Genomic DNA, 21908 nt, shown 5'->3' on the forward strand with positions numbered 1-21908 from the left:
CAAAAAGGCGTTTAGTTGGCCTATGGAAATCCATAGAAACGGTCTGATCCATAACTGTACCAAACGGTTTGTTACAGTCTAGCCATGCTGTAGTAGTAGACTATAATACTAATTGTTTTAGATGTGGCTCAGTTGGTAGAGCATGGTGTTTGCAACGCCAGGGTTATGGGTTCGATTCCCACGGGGGGACCAGTACGGAGAAAAAGAAAATGTATTAAAATGTATGCATTCACTACTGTAAGTCGCTCTGGATACGAGCGTCTGCTAAAATGACTAAAATGTCAATTGTTTTAGGCTGCTGCTCTAAGGGTTATCCACGAGATGGCTCTGCACCCCACTGTTGGCTGTAGTGTTCTCCAGTGGTTCTGTCTCAGGTATGGTTCCGCCCATTCCTCTCATTCCCCTTCACGGATCCAGTCACGTCCAAAATCGCTCTCAACATGCCACCGTCGAGTTCCTCTGCAGTCCCATGACTCTCAACGACTACTGCTGTAACTTCATTCAGGGTTTAGTTTTTTTTTTAAATTGTTTTGAGAACATTTCAGGTCATTTTTTTTCCCCCATCGTCGCTGATCCAGGAAACCTTGAAAATGTGGATGTTGTGATCGAAGGAATGGCGGAATGTTTATAACTTTTTAAAAATATTAGATAGTGAATTTTGTGTAACATCGACCTGGGTTTTAAAAAAGGGAATACAACACCTCATCTGCTGCTTGTGTTGGGCTCAGTTCGGCAAGTCTAGCGAGCTGTGATGAAGTGCGCAAAGTTTTTCATCTGCGGCAGATTGGACCAGTGAAATCCCTGCCGGAGAGACCGAGAGAAGGTATTTATTTAATTTTTATACATTTATACATTGATTTAATATATCTGCACGTTTCTTTACCATTTTTATATCAAGAGTTGCCAAAGTGACTGCTTTGGATGACGGTCTCAAGACGTGGTTTATTCAGTCATACATGGCTGGGGTTGTAGAACCATGGCAAACTGCCGTAGTATGTATTCTGTAGACCTATGGCAAACTGCCGTAGTATGTATTCTGTAGACCTATGGCAAACTGCCGTAGCCTGTATTCTGTAGATCTATGGCAAACTGCCGTAGCCTGTATTCTGTATATCTATGGCACACTGCCGTAGCCTGTATTCTGTAGACCTATGGCACACTGCCGTAGCCTGTATTCTGTAGACCTATGGCACACTGCCGTAGCCTGTATTCTCCGTAGCCTGTATTCTGTAGATCTATGGCAAACTGCCGTAGCCTGTATTCTGTAGATCTATGGCAAACTGCCGTAGCCTGTATTCTGTAGACCTATGGCACACTGCCATAGCCTGTATTCTGTAGACCTATGGCAAACTGCCTTAGCCTGTATTCTGTAGATCTATGGATCCTGATTAGTTAGTATATTACCTTCTACTAACTGTATTGATTACCATGACTACATGTTCTCTCATCCCATTGGTTAAATAACTGTATTGATTACCATGACTACATGTTCTCTATCCCATTGGTTATCTAACTGTATTGATTACCATGACTACATGTTCTCTCATCCCATTGGTTATCTAACTGTATTGATTACCATGACTACATGTTCTCTCATCCCATTGGTTATCTAACTGTATTGATTACCATGACTACATGTTCTCTCATCCCATTGGTTATCTAACTGTATTGATTACCATGACTACATGTTCTGTCATCCCATTGGTTATCTAACTGTTATTATAAACTGCGTGGTTCGAGACCTGAACGCTGATTGGCTGAAATACCATGGATATTACAAAATACTTTTATTTAAAAAAAACATTTTTTTTACACGTCTCTAAGTTGGTAACTAGTTTATTATAGTAAAAGGCACCTCTGGGATTTGTGGTATATGACCAATAAACCACGGCTAAGGGCTGTATCCAGGCGATGCGTTGTACATAAGAACAGGCCTTAGCCGTGGTATATTGGCCATATACCACACCCCCCTCGGGCCTTATTGGTTAAATAAATTCTGTGGGCCGAGGCTGCTGTATCTGCTATTATTACAGGCCTGTTTAGGCTGATTTTGTCAGAGGAATGTGAAAGGTACAGGTGGTTTTCAAGATGAGCCTTGTTTTCGGGTTGGATGTTTACTTAAAGCCAAGGGAATCGTACTCCTTTTAGACTCTGTCAAAACGGGCTGGGGTCATAGTGTTGCGGCACTTGACAGAGAGAAAATATTTTTTTGTAATTAATCTGCATTGGTATTATATTTCCTCAGTATTCTATCTACAGGGCCTCAGTATTCTATGTACAGGGCCTCGGTATTCTATCTACGGGGCCTCAGTAGCTATGGGTCTCAGTATTCTATCTACGGGGCCTCAGTAGCTATGGGTCTCAGTATTCTATCTACAGGGCCTCAGTATTCTATCTACAGGGCCTCGGTATTCTATCTACGGGGCCTCAGTAGCTATGGGTCTCAGTATTCTATCTATGGGGCCTCAGTAGCTATGGGTCTCAGTATTCTATCTACAGGGCCTCAGTAGCTATGGGTCTCAGTATTCTATCTACAGGGCCTCGGTATTCTATCTATGGGGCCTCGGTATTCTATCTACGGGGCCTCGGTATTCTATCTACGGGGCCTCGGTATTCTATCTACGGGGCCTCGGTATTCTATCTACGGGGCCTCGGTATTCTATCTACGGGGCCTCGGTATTCTATCTACGGGGCCTCAGTATTCTAGCTACGGGGCCTCAGTAGCTATGGGCCTCAGTATTCTATCTACAGGCCTCAGTATTCTATCTACAGGGCCTCAGTAGCTATGGGCCTCAGTATTCTATCTATGGGCCTCAGTATTCTATCTATGGGGCCTCAGTATTCTAGCTATGGGGCCTCAGTAGCTATGGGGCCTCAGTAGCTATGGGCCTCAGTATTCTATCTACAGGGCCTCAGTATTCTATCTACAGGGCCTCAGTAGCTATGTGCCTCAGTATTCTATCTATGGGGCCTCAGTATTCTATCTATGGGGCCTCAGTAGCTATGGGCCTCAGTATTCTATCTACAGGGCCTCAGTATTCTATCTATGGGGCCTCAGTAGCTATGGGCCTCTGTAGGGTCTCTGATGAGGCCATCAGATCCCATACCTTTTTAATTCACATCATTCCCTCATGTGTTTTGGACAATGCACTTGACTAGAGAACATTTCCAGAAGCCATTAGCTGAAAGATAATATTCATCTCTGTTGACGCAGCTGCCGTCCCGACGCTGGAGGCACTTTGTCCAGCTCTGTATTTGTGGTTGGATATGCGTCTGAAATGGCTTCCTATTCCCTCTGTCGGTCCACTACCTTTTTTTTTGACCAGTGTATATAGTGTGCTATTTCAGACGCAGCCATGTTTTTTGGGGTTGTAATTCCAGGATATAGGGCGCTCGCTGTTTTTGTTGTTGTTGGAGGTTCTAAAGATCACATGATATTTTTAGTTAGTGTTTCGGTGTTCAGAACAACAGTACTGTTCTCTAGCTGTCTGTGCGGCTTGTTCAGGAGATAAACACCTCCTTTATTTACGTTTTAAAGTTTAAAGTAAACAAGACAGATTCATCACTTAGTTCAACTCAATACATTAAATGCTTCTTTCTCACTTGTTTTTTGAAAGATGTATGTGTCTGAATTTGATTATTTTAGATTGATTGATTGTTTTTGGCGTCAGACAATCGTCTGTGTGCTTCCATAACTAGAGGCCCTGGGTGTTGTTTTGTTGGTCTCCGCACTCCACCTGGAATATCTAACTAGGGGAAACACTGCCTCTGTGACTAATTCTGAAACTATGAAGATAAAAAATATCTCTCTCTCTCTTGATTCATCTCCCAGATATTGTAGAGTAGCATGGTTTGTTATTTTAGCGTCACTATCCACGATGCCATCATCATCATACCACACAGAGCTGGTTGACCTGTTGTTTTATAGATGTTTCTGAACGTGGTTCTGTTCTACTGGACCACTGAGTGAACGTGGTTCTGTACTACTGGACCACTGAGTGAACGTGGTTCTGTTCTACTGGGTCGCTGAGTGAACGTGGTTCTGTTCTACTGGATCGCTGAGGGAACGGGTTTCTGTTCTACTGGATCGCTGAGTGAACGTGGTTCTGTACTACTGGGTCACTGAGTGAACGTGGTTCTGTTCTACTGGATCACTGAGTGAACGTGGTTCTGTTCTACTGGGTCGCTGAGTGAACGTGGTTCTGTTCTACTGGATCGCTGAGTGAGCGTGGTTCTGTTCTACTGGATCACTGAGTGAACGTGGTTCTGTACTACTGGACCACTGAGTGAACGTGGTTCTGTACTACTGGACCACTGAGTGAACGTGGTTCTGTACTACTGGACCACTGAGTGTACGTGGTTCTGTACTACTGGACCACTGAGTGAACGTGGTTCTGTTCTACTGGACCACTGAGTGAACGTGGTTCTGTATTACTGGACCACTGAGTGAACGTGGTTCTGTACTACTGGATCACTGAGTGAACGGGGTTCTGTTCTACTGGACCACTGAGTGAACGGGGTTCTGTTCTACTGGACCACTGAGTGAACGGGGTTCAGTTCTACTGGACCACTGAGTTTTTCTAAGCAGAGATAAAGAGGGGGCAGAGACGTAACACCAGACGTCTCGTCCACCTGACGTCTCGTCCACCCGTAACACCTGACGTCTCGTCCACCCGTAACACCAGACGTCTCGTCCACCTGACGTCTCATCCACCTGACGTCTCGTCCAACCGTAACACCAGACGTCTCGTCCACCAGACGTCTCGTCCACCAGACGTCTCGTCCACCAGACGTCTCGTCCAACCGTACCACCAGACGTCTCGTCCACCAGACGTCTCGTCCAACCGTAACACCAGACGTCTCGTCCACCAGACGTCTCGTCCACCAGACGTCTCGTCCACCTGACGTCTCGTCCACCTGACGTCTCGTCCACCTGACGTCTCGTCCACCTGACGTCTCGTCCACTCGTCCACCTGACGTCTCGTCCATCTGACGTCTCGTCCAACTGCAACATCTGTGGAAGAATGATAAGCTTCTTTTAGTGTTGTCTATGGGTCTGGTGCTGAGAGACAATGGACCGCTGAGTAAATATAGCTGAGCTGTGGGCTGGCTGCTGCTCGGACTGCCTCTCCTCTCTGCCTCCTCCTTTTCTCTCTCTGCCTCTCTCTGGCTCTCTCTCACTCCTCCTCTCTGCCTCTCTCACTCTCTGCCTCTCTCTCTCTCCTCTCTGCCTCTCTGCCTCTCTCTCCCTCCTTTCTGCCTCTCTCTCCCTCCTCTCTGCCTCTCTCACTCTCTGCCTCTCTCTCCCTCCTCTCTGCCTCTCTCACTCTCTGCCTCTCTCTCTCTCCTCTCTGCCACCTCTCTGCCTCTCTCTCTCTCCTCTCTGCCACCTCTGCCTCCCTCTCTGCCTCCTCTCTGCCTCTCTCACTCTCTGCCTCTCTCTCTCTCCTCTCTGCCACCTCTCTGCCTCTCTCCCTCCTCTCTGCTTCTCTCTCCTCTCTGCCTCTCTCTCTCTTCTCTCTGCCTCTCCTCTCCACCTCTCTGCCTCTCTCTTTCCTCTCTGCCTCCCTTCAGTTCAATTCAAAGGGCTTTTATTGGCATGGGGAAAAATATATGTTTACACTGCCAAAGCAAATGGAGTAGACAAACAAAATGAAAATGAACAAGGGAAACATCAGTTAACAACATGGCACTCACAAACATTTTTTAAAAGAATAGACATGTTATTGTCTCTGTACAGTGTTGTAAAAATATGCAAGTAGTTGATGTATGAAGGGAAAATAAACATAAATATGGGTTGTATTTACAGTGTTTGTTCTTCACTGATTGCCCCCTTTTTCTTGTGGCAACAGGCCCCACATCTTGCTGCTGTGATGGCACACTGTGATATTTCACCTAACAGATATGGGAGTATATCAATGTTTTGATTTTATTTTATTTTTTAATTCTTTCTGGGTCTGTGGGAAATATGTGTCTGTGATGTAGTCATACATTTGACAGGAAGTGAAGCTCAGTTTCCACAAAGGCAGACCTGGCTCTCGAGAGAAGATAGGGCTATGGCGACCTCTCTAAATTGCAAGGCTATGCTCACGGAGTCTGTACATAGTCAAGGATTTTCTTAATTTGTGGTCAGTCACAGTGGTCAGCTATTCTGCCAATGTATACTCTCTGTTTAGGGCCAAATAACATTCTAGTTTGCTCTGTTTTTTTGGTTGATTCTTTCCAATGTGTCAAGTAATTATCTTTTTGATTTCTCATGATTTGGTTGGGTCTAATTGTGTTGCTGTCCCTGGGGCTCTGTGGGGTCTGTTTGTGTTTGTGAACAGAGCCCCAGGACCAGCTGGCTTAGGGGACTCTTCTCCAGGTTCATTTCTCTGTAGGTGATGGCTTTGTTATGGAAGGTTTGGGCATCGCTTCCTTTTAGGTGGTTGTAGAAATTAACAGCTCTCTTCAGGATTTTGTTAACTAGTAGGTATCGTCCTAATTCTGCTCTGTATGCCTTATTTGGGGTTTTGTGTTGTACACAAAGTATATTTTTGCAGAATTCTGCATGCAGAGTCTCAATTTGGTGTTTGTCCCGTTTTTTTGTGAATTTTTGGTTGGTGAGCGCGGACCCCAGACCTCACAACCATTGAGGGTAATGGGTTCGATAACTGATTTGAAGTGTGTTTAGCCAGATCCTAATTGAGATTCTATGTTCATTTTGATGGCACAGAAGGCCCTTCTTGCCTTGTCTCTCAGCTCGTTCACAGCTTTGTGGAAGTTACCTGTAGTGTTGATGTTTTAGGCCGAGGTAGGTGTCATTCTTTGTGTGCTCTAGGGCAACGCTGTCTATCTTGAGTTTTGAGGACTGATGCTTGTTGCCGGTTCTTTCCATCTGAAGTCCTGGAGGACTGATGCTTGTTGCCAGGACTTTCCATCTGAAGTCCTGGAGGACTGATGCTTGTTGGCGGTTCTTTCCATCTGAGGTCCTGGAGGACTGATGCTTGTTGCCGGTTCTTTCCATATGAAGTCCTGGAGGACTGATGCTTGTTGCCAGGTCTTTCCATCTGAAGTCCTGGAGGACTGATGCTTGTTGGCGGTTCTTTCCATCTGAGGTCCTGGAGGACTGATGCTTGTTGCCGGTTCTTTCCATCTGAAGTCCTGGAGGACTGATGCTTGTTGCCAGGTCTTTCCATCTGAAGTCCTGGAGGACTGATGCTTGTTGCCAGGTCTTTCCATCTGAGGTCCTGGGGGACTGATGCTTTTGTTGCCAGTTCTTTCCATCTGAAGTCCTGGAGGACTGATGCTTGTTGCCGGTTCTTTCCATCTGAAGTCCTGGAGGACTGATGCTTGTTGCCAGGTCTTTCCATCTGAAGTCCTGGAGGACTGATGCTTGTTGCCAGGTCTTTCCATCTGAAGTCCTGGAGGACTGATGCTTGTTGCCAGGTCTTTCCATCTGAAGTCCTGGAGGACTGATGCTTGTTGGCGGTTCTTTCCATCTGAGGTCCTGGAGGACTGATGCTTGTTGCCGGTTCTTTCCATATGAAGTCCTGGAGGACTGATGCTTGTTGCCGGTTCTTTCCATATGAAGTCCTGGAGGACTGATGCTTGTTGCCGGGTCTTTCCATCTGAAGTCCTGGAGGACTGATGCTTGTTGCCGGTTCTTTCCATCTGAAGTCCTGGAGGACTGATGCTTGTTGCCGGTTCTTTCCATCTGAAGTCCTGGAGGACTGATGCTTGTTGCCGGTTCTTTCCATCTGAAGTCCTGGAGGACTGATGCTTGTTGCCGGTTCTTTCCATCTGAAGTCCTGGAGGACTGATGCTTGTTGCCGGTTCTTTCCATCTGAAGTCCTGGAGGACTGATGCTTGTTGCCGGTTCTTTCCATCTGAAGTCCTGGAGGACTGATGCTTGTTGCCGGTTCTTTCCATCTGAAGTCCTGGAGGACTGATGCTTGTTACCGGTTCTTTCCATCTGAAGTCCTGGAGGACTGATGCTTGTTGCCGGTTCTTTCCATCTGAAGTCCTGGTTCCCTGGTCCTTAGTGTACTAGAGGAAGTAGTGCACTATGTTGTCAACTCTTCCCCTGGTCCTTAGTGAACTAGAGGAAGTAGTGCAATGTTGTCAACTCTTCCCTGGTCCTTAGTGTACTAGAGGAAGTAGTGTTGTCAACTCTTCCCTGGTCCTTAGTGTACTAGAGGAAGTAGTGTTGTCAACTCTTCCCTGGTCCTTAGTGTACTAGAGGAAGTAGTGTTGTCAACTCTTCCCTGGTCCTTAGTGTACTAGAGGAAGTAGTGTTGTCAACTCTTCCCTGGTCCTTAGTGTACTAGAGGAAGTAGTGTTGTCAACTCTTCCCTGGTCCTTAGTGTACTAGAGGAAGTAGTGCACTATGTTGTCAACTCTTCCCCTGGTTCTTAGTGTACTAGAGGAAGTAGTGTTCTCAACTCTTCCCTGGTCCTTAGTGTACTAGAGGAAGTAGTGTTGTCAACTCTTCCCTGGTCCTTAGTGTACTAGAGGAAGTAGTGTTGTCAACTCTTCCCTGGTCCTTAGTGCACTATGTTGTCAACTTTTCTCCTGGTCCTTAGTGTACTAGAGGAAGTAGTGTTGTCAACTCTTCCCTGGTCCTTAGTGTACTAGAGGAAGTAGTCTTGTCAACTCTTCCCTGGTCCTTAGTGTACTAGAGGAAGTAGTCTTGTCAACTCTTCCCCTGGTCCTTAGTGTACTAGAGGAAGTAGTGTTGTCAACTCTTCCCCTGGTCCTTAGTGTACTAGAGGAAGTAGTGTTGTCAACTCTTCCCCTGGTCCTTAGTGTACTAGAGGAAGTAGTGTTGTCAACTCTTCCCCTGGTCCTTAGTGTACTAGAGGAAGTAGTACACTGTGCTTTATGGTAGAATAATGGTTGATAAACAACTCTAAGGGGGGGCCCTTTTAAAATCAGTAAAATTCTGTTATATATTTTCCCAAATTCTGTTTTATTTTTCACTCTTAAATTAGTTGTTCACAGAGAAACGACGAAATGGGATGTTCTGAGTCAATGCTGAAATCACACAAGACAATTTGTTTTAGGTCTGGAAGAATTTTTGAGTGTAATTCCCCTTTAATTGTGCATCTGGCCCTTTAATGGCTCATCTGGCCCTTTAATAGCTCATCGGGCCCTTTAATGGCTCATCTGGCCCTTTAATGGCTCATCGGGCCCTTTAATGGCTCATCGGGCCAGTGAGGAATGTTCCATCTAATGAGCCGGTCTGGTGATGGTTCTGTACTGCTGCTGCTCAGTTCATGGAAAAGATTGGAAATAACAAATAATACATACAAATTATATACTTCCTCCCGATCTACTTCCCCCTGATTGATCTACTTCCTACTGATCTACTTCCCCCTGAACTTCTTCCTCCCGATCTACTTCCTCCCGATCTACTTCCTCCCGATCTACTTCCTCCCGATCTACTTCCCCCTGATCTACTTCCTCCTGATTGATCTACTTCCTACCGATCTACTACTTTACAGTTAACATTTAATTGGGAAGGTTTTGGAGAAAGTATTTTTGTCCACCAGATGGTTATGACATCACCTGGCTACACATGGAATGATAGACAAACACGCTCACCAGACAGACAGACAGGCAGGCAGGCAGGCAGGCAGGCAGACAGACAGACAGACACGCTCCACACAGGCAGATAGGCAGGCAGGCAGGCAGGCAGGCATATATATATAGATAGATATATATATATAGATAGATAGATAGATAGAGTACCAGTCACACCTTCTCATTCAAGGGTTTTTCTTCATTTATTATGCCCAGAGTGTGCAGAGCTGTCAATGCAAAGGGTGGCCTCTAGGCCCTGGGGCGGGCTCTGGGGCGGCCTCTAGGCCCTGGGGCGGAGACGCCAGGTCAGTTACTGTCTGGGACGTGGAGACGCCAGGTCAGTTACTGTCTGGGACGTGGAGACGCCAGGTCAGTTACTGTCTGGGACGTGGAGACGCCAGGTCAGTTACTGTCTGGGACGTGGAGACGCCAGGTCAGTTACTGTCTGGGACGTGGAGACGCCAGGTCAGTTACTGTCTGGGACGTGGAGACGCCAGGTCAGTTACTGTCTGGGACGTGGAGACACCAGCAGCCGAGTTAGGAAGACAGGTCGGGTGTTTAGACCACCTGGCTGCTGTTTGTTCTACCAAAGAAATGGTGGACAGAGACATAGTCAGTCACCTCCTTTAAGGTAATTGGTCCAGTCTGTTCTCCTATCTCGGTTCCATGTATACCTTATGTCTCATCGTCCACCCCACCTCTCTACCCCCTGATTTAATAGCGGCCCCTTGTCAGTGTTCATGTCGCCAACCCAGCGGGACCCTGGGATAGCACAGGTTGCCATGGTCCCAGGACAAACCTGGGAGAGAGGAATAGAGCTCTTCCAGTGACCCACTCAGGAGGCGCCGGCCTGGGCATTGTCCTGGGGCAGCCTGGGTATTGTCCTGGAGACGTGGAGGGACTTTATGACCTGGAGATGATACACAACCAGCCCCTCAGGGGGAGACTGATTCTGTAGTAGGAGAGAAAGGTTAATGAAGACCAGCCCCTCAGGGGAGACTGATTCTGTAGTAGGAGAGAAAGGTTAATGAAGACCAGCCCCTCAGGGGAGACTGATTCTGTAGTAGGAGAGAAAGGTTAATGAAGACCAGCCCCTCAGGGGAGACTGATTCTGTAGTAGGAGAGAAAGGTTAATGAAGACCAGCCCCTCAGGGGAGACTGATTCTGTAGTAGGAGAGAAAGGTTAATGAAGACCAGCCCCTCAGGGGAGACTGATTCTGTAGTAGGAGAGAAAGGTTAATGAAGACCAGCCCCTCAGGGGAGACTGATTCTGTAGTAGGAGAGAAAGGTTAATGAAGACCAGCCCCTCAGGGGAGACTGATTCTGTAGTAGGAGAGAAAGGTTAATGAAGACCAGCCCCTCAGGGGAGACTGATTCTGTAGTAGGAGAGAAAGGTTAATGAAGACCAGCCCCTCAGGGGAGACTGATTCTGTAGTAGGAGAGAAAGGTTAATGAGAGAGAGAGGGACAGGGTGAGGGTCAGAGGGGGAGAGAGAGGTACAGGGTGAGGGTCAGAGGGAGAGAAAGAGAGGGAGATTGGTGGTGTGCCAGACTAGTGAGGTGAGAGGGACAGAGGGAGAGGGAGAGAGAGACAGAGGGAGAGGGACGGAGGGAGAGAGGGACAGAGACAGAGGGAGATTGGTGGTGAGCCAGACTAGTGAGGCTAGAGGGACAGAGGGACAGGGGGACAGGGGGACAGGGAGAGAGAGGGAGAGAGAGGGAGAGAGGGGGAGAGGGGGAGAGGGACAGGGGGACAGAGGGACAGAGGGACAGAGGGAGAGAGGGACAGAGGGAGATTGGTGGTTAACCTCTCTAGTCTGGTTCGAGGGAGAGAGGGAGAGGGGGAGACAGGGGGACAGAGGGAGAGAGAGAGAGAGGGACAGGGGGACGGGGTACAGAGGGACAGAGGGACAGAGGGAGATTGGTGGTGAGCCAGACTAGTGAGGTTAGAGGGAGAGAGGGAGAGGGGGAGACGGGGGGACAGAGGGAGAGGGAGAGGGACAGGGGGACAGAGGGACAGAGGGACAGAGGGAGATTGGTGGTGAGCCAGACTAGTGAGGCTAGAGGATGTAACAGGTTTTGAAGCACCAGTGAACTACACGAGGTTGGAAAGGATTGGTCCGTTCAACTTTAGTCCACCAATAGAAAGGGCCCTTCTAAATCAGCTGTTATTTTTCCATAAGGACAACAGTTACATTGACAATCAAGTCCTTTTGATATGTGGGGTTTTGTCAAAGCCTTTATATGTAAAGAAAGCTCGGAGTAACGTTTTCTAGTCAGTTTTATTTGTTGATGTCTCGCCGACAGAATTGCGGATGTGGGAGTCTCAATTTCTTTCTCCCCTCTGTCTCTCTTCTCTCTCTCTCTCTGTCTATTTTTCTCCGTCTCTGTCTCTCTCTCTCTCTCTCTCTCTCTCTCTCTCACTCTCACTCTCACTCTCCACTCTGTCTCTCTGTCTCTCTCTCGTACATAACAAATGGGACCATTCGTTTCCTCCTCTGGCCTTTTAACTTGACTGTACTTCCTGTGACTGTACTTCCTGTGACTGTCTGTCTGTGGTAGTAATGACCTTTTAACTGGACTGTACTTCCTGTGACTGTACTTCCTGTGACTGTCTGTCTGTGGTAGTAATGAACGGTGTTAAATTAGAGTGCAGGGTGGTGACGGTTACCACGGTAGCAGGAGGAACACTATAACTCCTCTTCCTCTTCCTGTCACTGCATCTGCGTTGAGAGGGTGACTAGTAATGGTACGGCCCTCTTCCTCTTCCACTTCCTGTCACTGCATCTGTGTTGAGAGGGAGACTAGTAATGGTACGACCCTCTTCCTCTTCCTGTCACTGCATCTGTGTTGAGAGGGTGACTAGTAATGGTACGGCTCTCTTCCTCTTCCTGTCACTGCATCTGCGTTAAGAGGGTGACTGGTAATGGTACGGCCCTCTTCCACTTCCTGTCACTGCATCTGTGTTGAGAGGGAGACTAGTAATGGTACGACCCTCTTCCTCTTGCTGTCACTGCATCTGTGTTGAGAGGGTGACTAGTAATGGTACGGCCCTCTTCCTCTTCCTCTTCCTGTCACTGCATCTGCGTTGAGAGGGTGACTAGTAATGGTACGGCCCTCTTCCTCTTCCTGTCACTGCATCTGTGTTGAGAGGGAGACTAGTAATGGTACGACCCTCTTCCTCTTCCTGTCACTGCATCTGCGTTGAGAGGGTGACTAGTAATGGTACGGCCCTCTTCCTCTTCCTGTCACTGCATCTGTGTTGAGAGGGTGACTAGTAATAGTACGGCCCTCTTCCTCTTCCTGTCACTGCATCTGTGTTGAGAGGGTGACTAGTAATGGTACGGCTCTCTTCCTCTTCCTGTCACTGCATCTGCGTTGAGAGGGTGACTAGTAATGGTACGGCCCTCTTCCTCTTCCTGTCACTGCACCTGTGTTGAGAGGGTGACTAGTAATGGTACGGCCCTCTTCCCTTTCCTGTCACTGCATCTGTGTTGAGAGGGTAACTAGTAATGGTACGACCCTATTCCTCTTCCTGTCACTGCATCTGCGTTGAGAGGGTGACTAGTAATGGTACGGCCCTCTTCCTCTTCCTGTCGCTGCATCTGCGTTGAGAGGGTGACTAGTAATGGTACGGCCCTCTTCCTCTTCCTGTCGCTGCATCTGCGTTGAGAGGGTGACTAGTAATGGTACGACCCTCTTCCTCTTCCTGTCACTACATCTGCGTTGAGAGGGTGACTAGTAATGGTACGGCCCTCTTCCGCTTCCTGTCGCTGCATCTGCGTTGAGAGGGTGACTAGTAATGGTACGACCCTCTTCCTCTTCCACTTCCTGTCACTGCATCTGTGTTGAGAGGGAGACTAGTAATGGTACGACCCTCTTCCTCTTCCTGTCACTGCATCTGTGTTGAGAGGGAGACTAGTAATGGTACGGCCCTCTTCCTCTTCCTGTCACTGCATCTGCGTTGAGAGGGTGACTAGCAATGGTACGGCCCTCTTCCTCTTCCTGTCACTGCATCTGTGTTGAGAGGGAGACTAGTAATGGTACGACCCTCTTCCTCTTCCTGTCACTGCATCTGTGTTGAGAGGGTGACTAGCAATGGTACGGCCCTCTTCCTCTTCCTGTCACTGCATCTGCGTTGAGAGGGTGACTAGTAATGGTACGGCCCTCTTCCTCTTCCTGTCACTGCATCTGTGTTGAGAGGGAGACTAGTAATGGTACGACCCTCTTCCTCTTCCTGTCACTGCATCTGCGTTGAGAGGGTGACTAGTAATGGTACGGCCCTCTTCCTCTTCCTGTCACTGCATCTGTGTTGAGAGGGTGACTAGTAATTTTACGGCCCTCTTCCTCTTCCTGTCACTGCATCTGTGTTGAGAGGGTGACTAGTAATGGTACGGCTCTCTTCCTCTTCCTGTCACTGCATCTGCGTTGAGAGGGTGACTAGTAATGGTACGGCCCTCTTCCTCTTCCTGTCACTGCATCTGCGTTGAGAGGGTGACTAGTAATGGTACGGCCCTCTTCCTCTTCCTGTCACTACATGTGTGGTGAGAGGGTGACTAGTAATGGTACGGCCCTCTTCCCTGAGTCCCTCCTGACGGGGAATAGAGTTAGAAACTCCTTGAGGACTCTCCGTAGCTCAGGAGGGACAAAGGATCAATCCACTGTCATTAATTGACCATCCCTGGCTCTCTCCTCATGAGTCGTCTGTCCCTGCAGAACGCTGTGGACTGCTGAGTCCACGACTGTTACTGTCTCCGTCTTCCAGTAACACAAACCATTTTGTCCTTCATATAGACTGAACCAGTCGTTCACAGGCTTCATATAGACTGAAGCAGACTTTGTATAGACTGAACCAGGCTTCATATAGACTCAACCAGTCGTTCACAGGCTTCATGTAGACTGAACCAGTCGTTCGCAGGCTTCATGTAGACTGAAGCAGTCGTTCGCAGGCTTCATGTAGACTGAAGCAGTCGTTCGCAGGCTTCATGTAGACTGAAGCAGTCGTTCGCAGGCTTCATGTAGACTGAAGCAGTCGTTCGCAGGCTTCATGTAGACTGAACCAGTGGTTCGCAGGCTTCATGTAGACTGAACCAGTGGTTCGCAGGCTTCATGTAGACTGAACCAGTGGTTCGCAGGCTTCATGTAGACTGAACCAGTGGTTCGCAGGCTTCATGTAGACTGAAGCAGTGGTTCGCAGGCTTCATGTAGACTGAACCAGTGGTTCGCAGGCTTCATGTAGACTGAACCAGTGGTTCGCAGGCTTCATGTAGACTGAAGCAGTGGTTCGCAGGCTTCATGTAGACTGAACCAGTCGTTTCGCAGGCTTCATGTAGACTGAAGCAGTCGTTCGCAGGCTTCATGTAGACTGAAGCAGTCGTTCGCAGGCTTCATGTAGACTGAAGCAGTCGTTCGCAGGCTTCATGTAGACTGAAGCAGTCGTTCGCAGGCTTCATGTAGACTGAAGCAGTCGTTCGCAGGCTTCATGTAGACTGAAGCAGTCGTTCGCAGGCTTCATGTAGACTGAAGCAGTCGTTCGCAGGCTTCATGTAGACTGAACCAGTCGTTCGCAGGCTTCATGTAGACTGAACCAGTCGTTCGCAGGCTTCCTCCCTGTGTCTCTCTGTCTCTCTTCCTCGTCTTCTCCCTGTGTAATGGTATGATAGGCTGTTAGAGCTTCCTGGCGTACAGGCCTGGAATGACCCAATGGTATGAAAGTATTAACAAAAATGTATACAAATGTTTTTTGGGGATTAAATGATTTTGTGCCTTACTGTTATTAGCTCAGACAAACACATTGAATAACAGAGAACAGTCCAGCATCCAACGAGTCCAAAGGAAATTTGTCAGTCAAAGTGGAGCTCCTATAACACCTTCCAGCTTCTCCCTCACACAGCCTCCCAGCTTCTCCCTCACACAGCCTCCCAGCTTCTCCCTCACACAGCCTCTCTGGTCTCCCAGCTTCTCCCTCACACAGCCTCTCTGGCCCACTCACACAGCCTCTCTGGCCTCCCTCACACAGCCTCTCTGACCTCCCAGCTCCTCCCTCACACAGAGCTGCTTTCAGAAGTCATGAAAGGGTCCTTATGGTCCGTTTCTATTTGACTCTGGCTCTTAAACTGAGGGGTTGTTGAGTTGTTATTGCTGCTTCTGAAAGTTCCTACCAGTCGGCAGTGGAGTTGAGCAATCACACTTACTGTGTGTGTGTGTTTTGTGTGTGTGTGTTTGTGTGTGTGTGTGTGTGTGTGTGTACCTACTAATACACACACTTCCTGAGAGTACCTAGGCTTGTGTAGGACCACTTTGTTGCTCCTCTCTCCACCCATGTTTTCCTGACCAGAGTAGTAGTGTTCTCCCCTGCTCTCCTCTCCCCTGCTCTCCTCTCCCCTGCTCTCCTCTCCCCTGCCCTCCTCTCCCCTGCCCTCCTCTCCCCTGCTCTGCTCTCCCCTGCTCTGCTCTCCTCTCCTCTGGCCTCTTCTCTTCTGGCCTCTTCTCTTCTGGCCTCCTCTCCCCTGGCCTCCTCTCCCCTGGCCTCCTCTCCCCTGCCCTCCTCTCCCCTGTTCTCCTCTCCCCTGCCCTCCTCTCCCCTGCTCTCCTCTCCCCTGCCCTCCTCTCCCCTGCCCTCCTCTCCCCTGCCCTCCTCTCCAGTGCCCTCCTCTCCCCTGCCCTCCTCTCCTCTCCTCTGCTCTCCTCTCCTCTCCCCTGCCTTCCTCTCCCCTGCTCTCCTCTCCCCTGCTCTCTTCTCCTCCCCTGCTCTCTTCTCCTCTCCCTGCTCTCTTCTCCTCTCCCCTGCTCTCCTCTCTCATCCTCTCCCCTGCTCTGTGTCTCATCCTCTCCCCTGCCCTGTGTCTCATATTATACCCTATTAGAGAGGATGGCTGTCTCAGGGCATAGCCTATTTGAGAGGATAGCTGTGTCTCGTATTATACCTTATTAGAGAGGATGGCTGTCTCATACCCTATTAGAGAGGATGGCTGTGTCTCATATTATACCCTATTAGAGTGGATGGCTGTGTCTCATATTATACCCTATTAGAGAGGATGGCTGTCTCATATTATACCCTGTTAGAGAGGATGGCTGTGTCTCATATTATACCCTATTAGAGAGGATGGCTGTCTCAGGGCATAGCCTATTTGAGAGGATAGCTGTGTCTCGTATTATACCTTATTAGAGAGGATGGCTGTGTCTCATATTATACCCTATTAGAGAGGATGGCTGTGTCTCATAGTATACCCTATTCGAGAGGATGGCTGTGTCTCATAGTATACCCTATTAGAGAGGATGGCTGTCTCATATTATACCCTATTAGAGAGGATGGCTGTCTCTCGTATTATACCCTATTAGAAAGGATGGCTGTGTCTCGTATTATACCCTATTAGAGAGGATGGCTGTGTCTCGTAGTATACCCTATTAGAGAGGATGGCTGTGTCTCGTAGTATACCCTATTAGAGAGGATGGCTGTGTCTCGTAGTATACCCTATTAGAGAGGATGGCTGTGTCTCGTATTATACCCTATTAGAGAGGATGGCTGTGTCTCATATTATACCCTATTAGAGAGGATGGCTGTCTCATAGTATACCCTATTAGAGGATGGCTGTGTCTCATATTATACCCTATTAGAGAGGATGGCTGTCTCATATATTATACCCTTTTAGAGAGGATGGCTGTGTGTCATAGTGTACCCTATTAGAGAGGATGGCTGTCTCATATTATACCCTATTAGAGAGGATGGCTGTGTGTCTCATAGTATACCCTATTAGTGACCAGGGCCCTATAGAACCCTATTCCCTATATAGTGCACTACTTTAGATCAGGGCCCTATAGAACCCTATTCCCTATATATAGTGCACAACTTTAGACCAGGGCCCTATAGAACCCTACTCCCTATATAGTGCACTACTTTAGACCAGGGCCCTATATTGTGCACTACTTTAGACCAGGACCCTATAGAACCCTATTCCCTATATAGTGCACTACTTTAGACCAGAGCCCTATAGAACCCTATTCCCTATATAGTGCACTTCTTTAGACCAGGGCCCTGTAGAACCCTATTCCCTATATAGTGCACTACTTTAGACCAGGGCCCTATAGAACCCTATTCCATATATAGTGCACTACTTTAGACCACGGCCCTATGGCTGTCCTATGGGACACAGACAGATTTCTTCAGTTTTATCTGTGAATAAATCAACTGAAACTCAGTCTCACGTGTCCAGGAGGCAGGCAGCAGTTCTCTTGTTCTAGCACGGTAATAACCAGGGGGATTCTGGGTTAGTTTAGGAGCAGGGGATTCTGGGTTAGTTTAGGAGCAGGGGACTCTGGGTTAGTTTAGGAGGAGGGGACTCTGGGTTAGTTTAGGAGGAGGGGACTCTGGGTTAGTTTAGGAGGAGGGGACTCTGGGTTAGTTTAGGAGGAGGGGACTCTGGGTTAGTTTAGGAGGAGGGGACTCTGGGTTAGTTTAGGAGGAGGGGACTCTGGGTTAGTTTAGGAGGAGGGGACTCTGGGTTAGGGTTAGTTTAGGAGGAGGGGACTCTGGGTTAGGGTTAGTTTAGGAGGAGGGGACTCCTCTGGGTTAGTTTAGGAGGAGGGGACTCCTCTGGGTTAGTTTAGGAGGAGGGGACTCTGGGTTAGTGTAGGAGGAGGGGACTCTGGGTTATTTTAGGGAGGAGGGGACTCTGGGTTATTTTAGGGAGGAGGGGACTCTGGGTTAGTTTAGTAGGAGGGGACTTCTCTGGGTTAGTTTAGGAGGAGGGGACTCTGGGTTAGTGTAGGAGGAGGGGACTCTGGGTTAGTGTAGGAGGAGGGGACTCTGGGTTATTTTAGGGAGGCGGGGACTCTGGGTTAGTTTAGGGAGGAGGGGACTCTGGGTTAGTGTAGGAGGAGGGGGACTCTGGGTTAGTTTGAGGAGGAGGGGACTCTGGGTTAGTTTAGGAGGAGGAGGGGACTCTGGGTTAGTTTAGGAGGAGGAGGGGACTCTGGGTTAGTTTAGGAGGAGGAGGGGACTCTGGGTTAGTTTAGGAGGAGGAGGGGACTCTGGGTTAGTTTAGGAGGAGGAGGGGACTCTGGGTTAGTTTAGGAGGAGGAGGGGACTCTGGGTTAGTTTAGGAGGAGGAGGGGACTCTGGGTTAGTTTAGGAGGAGGAGGGGACTCTGGGTTAGTTTAGGAGGAGGAGGGGACTCTGGGTTAGTTTAGGAGGAGGAGGGGACTCTGGGTTAGTTTAGGAGGAGGAGGGGACTCTGGGTTAGTTTAGGAGGAGGAGGGGACTCTGGGTTAGTTTAGGAGGAGGAGGGGACTCTGGGTTAGTTTAGGAGGAGGAGGGGACTCTGGGTTAGTTTAGGAGGAGGAGGGGACTCTGGGTTAGTTTAGGAGGAGGAGGGGACTCTGGGTTAGTTTAGGAGGAGGAGGGGATTCTGGGTTAGTTTAGGAGGAGGAGGAGTTTCTGGGTTAGTTTAGGAGGAGGAGGGGATTCTGGGTTAGTTTAGGAGGAGGAGGGGACTCTGGGTTAGTTTAGGAGGAGGAGGGGATTCTGGGTTAGTTTAGGAGGAGGAGGGGACTCTGGGTTAGTTTAGGAGGAGGAGGGGATTCTGGGTTAGTTTAGGGAGGAGGGGATTCTGGGTTAGTTTAGGAGGAGGGGACTCTGGGTTAGTTTAGGAGGAGGGGACTCTGGGTTAGTTTAGGGAGGAGGGGACTCTGGGTTAGTTTAGGGAGGAGGGGACTCTGGGTTATTTTAGGGAGGAGGGGACTCTGGGTTATTTTAGGGAGGAGGGGACTCTGGGTTATTTTGGGGACGGGGGAGTGGATTCTGGGTTAGTTTAGGAGGAGGGGACTCTTGGCCACAGAACATGCCTTATTAAAAGGTTTAAAGTTAAAGTTTCCTATCAGAACAGATGTAGTATTCTGACCAGCTAAGTGAACACTTGGTCTCTCTACAGACTGTTCAAGTTTCCTATCAGAACAGATGTAGTATTGTCCAATAAGAGGCAGGAACTCATGGGGGATAAGTTACAGAATTTCATTTGGTTTCTTCCTGACATGGCAAACGGGAAATACCCCATAAAACCTAATGGGCAGGGACTTAACTTTGATGGTTTTCTAACATCCTGAAGATAATGCAGACATTTATATCAAAGATGATTTAAAACGGTTTCAGGAAGAGAGAATTGAACAGTGGGCACACAGCCTCTCACCAACACTGTCAACAATGGAGGGAGGGAGAGAGACAGAGAGACAGAGAGAGGGAGAGAGAGAGAGGGAGAGGGGGGGGGAGAGCACTATGTAATGAAATCTAGTCTTCATTATGACAGTAACAGCGGTGATAAAACAAGCCAGCAAGATGGTTGACTCCATCACGGGGCTTTCCTGTTTGGCTGGTCCCTACATTATGGTGCAGCTCTCTCCCATGCTCTCTCTCTGTCTCTCTGTCTCTCTGTCTCTGTCTCTCTCTCCTGAGAGACATCTGAAATAATGAAATGGCCATATTGGTATCCTCATGTCATTCGTCACCCAGATCCACACCAATTTGCGAGAAACTTCTGTGTACATCCACCTACATTCCTTCTCTCGAACAATTCTGTTTGTGTGGTCACAGGCCTTTGGGAGTTTTCCTTAGAGGGTCTTGAAACTGTTCTCAAATGGCTTAATCATTACGTCAGTGTCTGTCGAGATGACTTAGCAGAGATGAAGCGGGAGAGGAGGTTTCTCTCTCTCTCTCTCTCTCTCTCTCTCTCTCTCTCTCTCTCTCTCCTCTCTCTCTCTCTCTCTCTCTCTCTCTCCATCCCCCTCTGCCTCTCTCTCCATCCCCCTCTGCCTCTCTCTCTCCTCCTGTAGAAACCTTTGAGTCTCTGATGAAGGCATCAGAGAACCACACCAACCTGGTCCTCTAGTATTAACCATCTCTCTCTCTCCCCCTCTGCCTCTCTCCCCCTCTGCCTCTCTCTCCCCCCTCTCCCTCTCTCTCCCCCTCTCCCCTCTCTCTCTCCTCCTGTAGAAACCTTTGAGTCTGTGATGAAGGCATCAGAGAACCTCACCAACCTGGTCCTCCAGGCGTCGTACCGTAACATGGCCGGGGAGGCGTCGGGTCTGGTGAGAGAGTTGTTCGCTTACGTCGGCCTCTTCCTCATCGGCTCCGACCTCGATGTTGACGACGTCACCAGCCGCTTCTTCGACGCTCTCTTCCCATTGGTCTACAACCGCCTCGTCAACCTCGGCCACGTCACCCCCGGTTACGCCGAGTGCGTCCGCTCCGCCCGCCGCGATTTGACCCCGTTCGGCGCCTCTCCAGGACTCCTAGCCAATCAGATCGGGAGGTCCGGGGTCGAAGGTCGCGTGCTGTTACAGGCGTTGCACCTCGGCGTAGAGGTGATCAACACCACGGACCACCTGGTGTTTAGCAGGGAGTGTCGTAAAGCTCTGCTCAGGATGCAGTACTGTCCCCACTGTCACGGATTCACCCTGTCTAAACCCTGTATGGGCTACTGCCTCAACGTGATGCGAGGCTGTCTGGCTAGCATGGCTGAGGTAACCCTGGCTTTGTTGTTTTACACATAATAATAATAATAATAATAATACCACTATTCTATATATTATTCTGCTTGTTATCTATTCATCTCTCTTATGGATTCTTGTTTTCATGTGATTTTTTTTTTTTTTTTTTACTTTTACCGGAAAGGTTGTAAATAGAATTGTGATTTTGATTTGAGGTGGACCCCCATTGGAGAGAATTCGAAAGGTCGTTAGAGGGGCTGTCGGCCCGCATGCACGGAACTCAGGACCTGGAGCAAGTGCTGCTGGGAGTTCACGCCGTCGTCCACGACGCAGTCGCACACGCTCAGAAGAACGGACCACACCTCTCTGCACAGGTGAGGTGTTTGGTGAGGCGTTGTCGTCGTCACCCGTTAGATTGTCATAGTAACATGAAACCAACCAGTCACCAGACTAAGTGAATAACATGAAACCAACCAGTCACCAGACTAAGTGAATAACATGAAACCAACCAGTCACCAGACTAAGTGAATAACATAAAACCAACCAGTCACCAGACTAAGTGAATAACGTCCTTATAAAACCAACCAGTCACCAGACTAAGTGAATAACGTGAAACCAACCAGTCACCAGACTAAGTGAATAACATAAAACCAACCAGTCACCAGAATAAGTGAATAACGCCTATGAAACCAACCAGTCACCAGACTAAGTGAATAACATGAAACCAACCAGTCACCAGACTAAGTGAATAACATCCTTATAAAACCAACCAGTCACCAGACTAAGTGAATAACGTGAAACCAACCAGTCACCAGACTAAGTGAATAACATAAAACCAACCAGTCACCAGACTAAGTGAATAAC

At 48.6% G+C, this 21908-nt stretch overlaps 1 protein-coding gene across 1 annotated transcript; it reads left to right on the forward strand.

The window, feature by feature from the left end:
* The first annotated feature begins 230 nt into the window (after positions 1-230).
* LOC106597150 (glypican-5) lies at positions 231-21537 on the forward strand. Its single transcript, XM_045711365.1, has 3 exons — positions 231-823; positions 20548-21077; positions 21260-21537. The coding sequence occupies exons 2-3, from the start codon at positions 20565-20567 to the stop codon at positions 21500-21502; spliced, it is 756 nt and encodes a 251-aa protein (XP_045567321.1). The 5' UTR covers positions 231-823; positions 20548-20564; the 3' UTR covers positions 21503-21537.
* Positions 21538-21908: the final 371 nt, after the last annotated feature.

This window comes from Salmo salar, unplaced genomic scaffold (assembly GCF_905237065.1).
Source record: "Salmo salar unplaced genomic scaffold, Ssal_v3.1, whole genome shotgun sequence".
Lineage (NCBI taxonomy): Eukaryota > Metazoa > Chordata > Actinopteri > Salmoniformes > Salmonidae > Salmo > Salmo salar.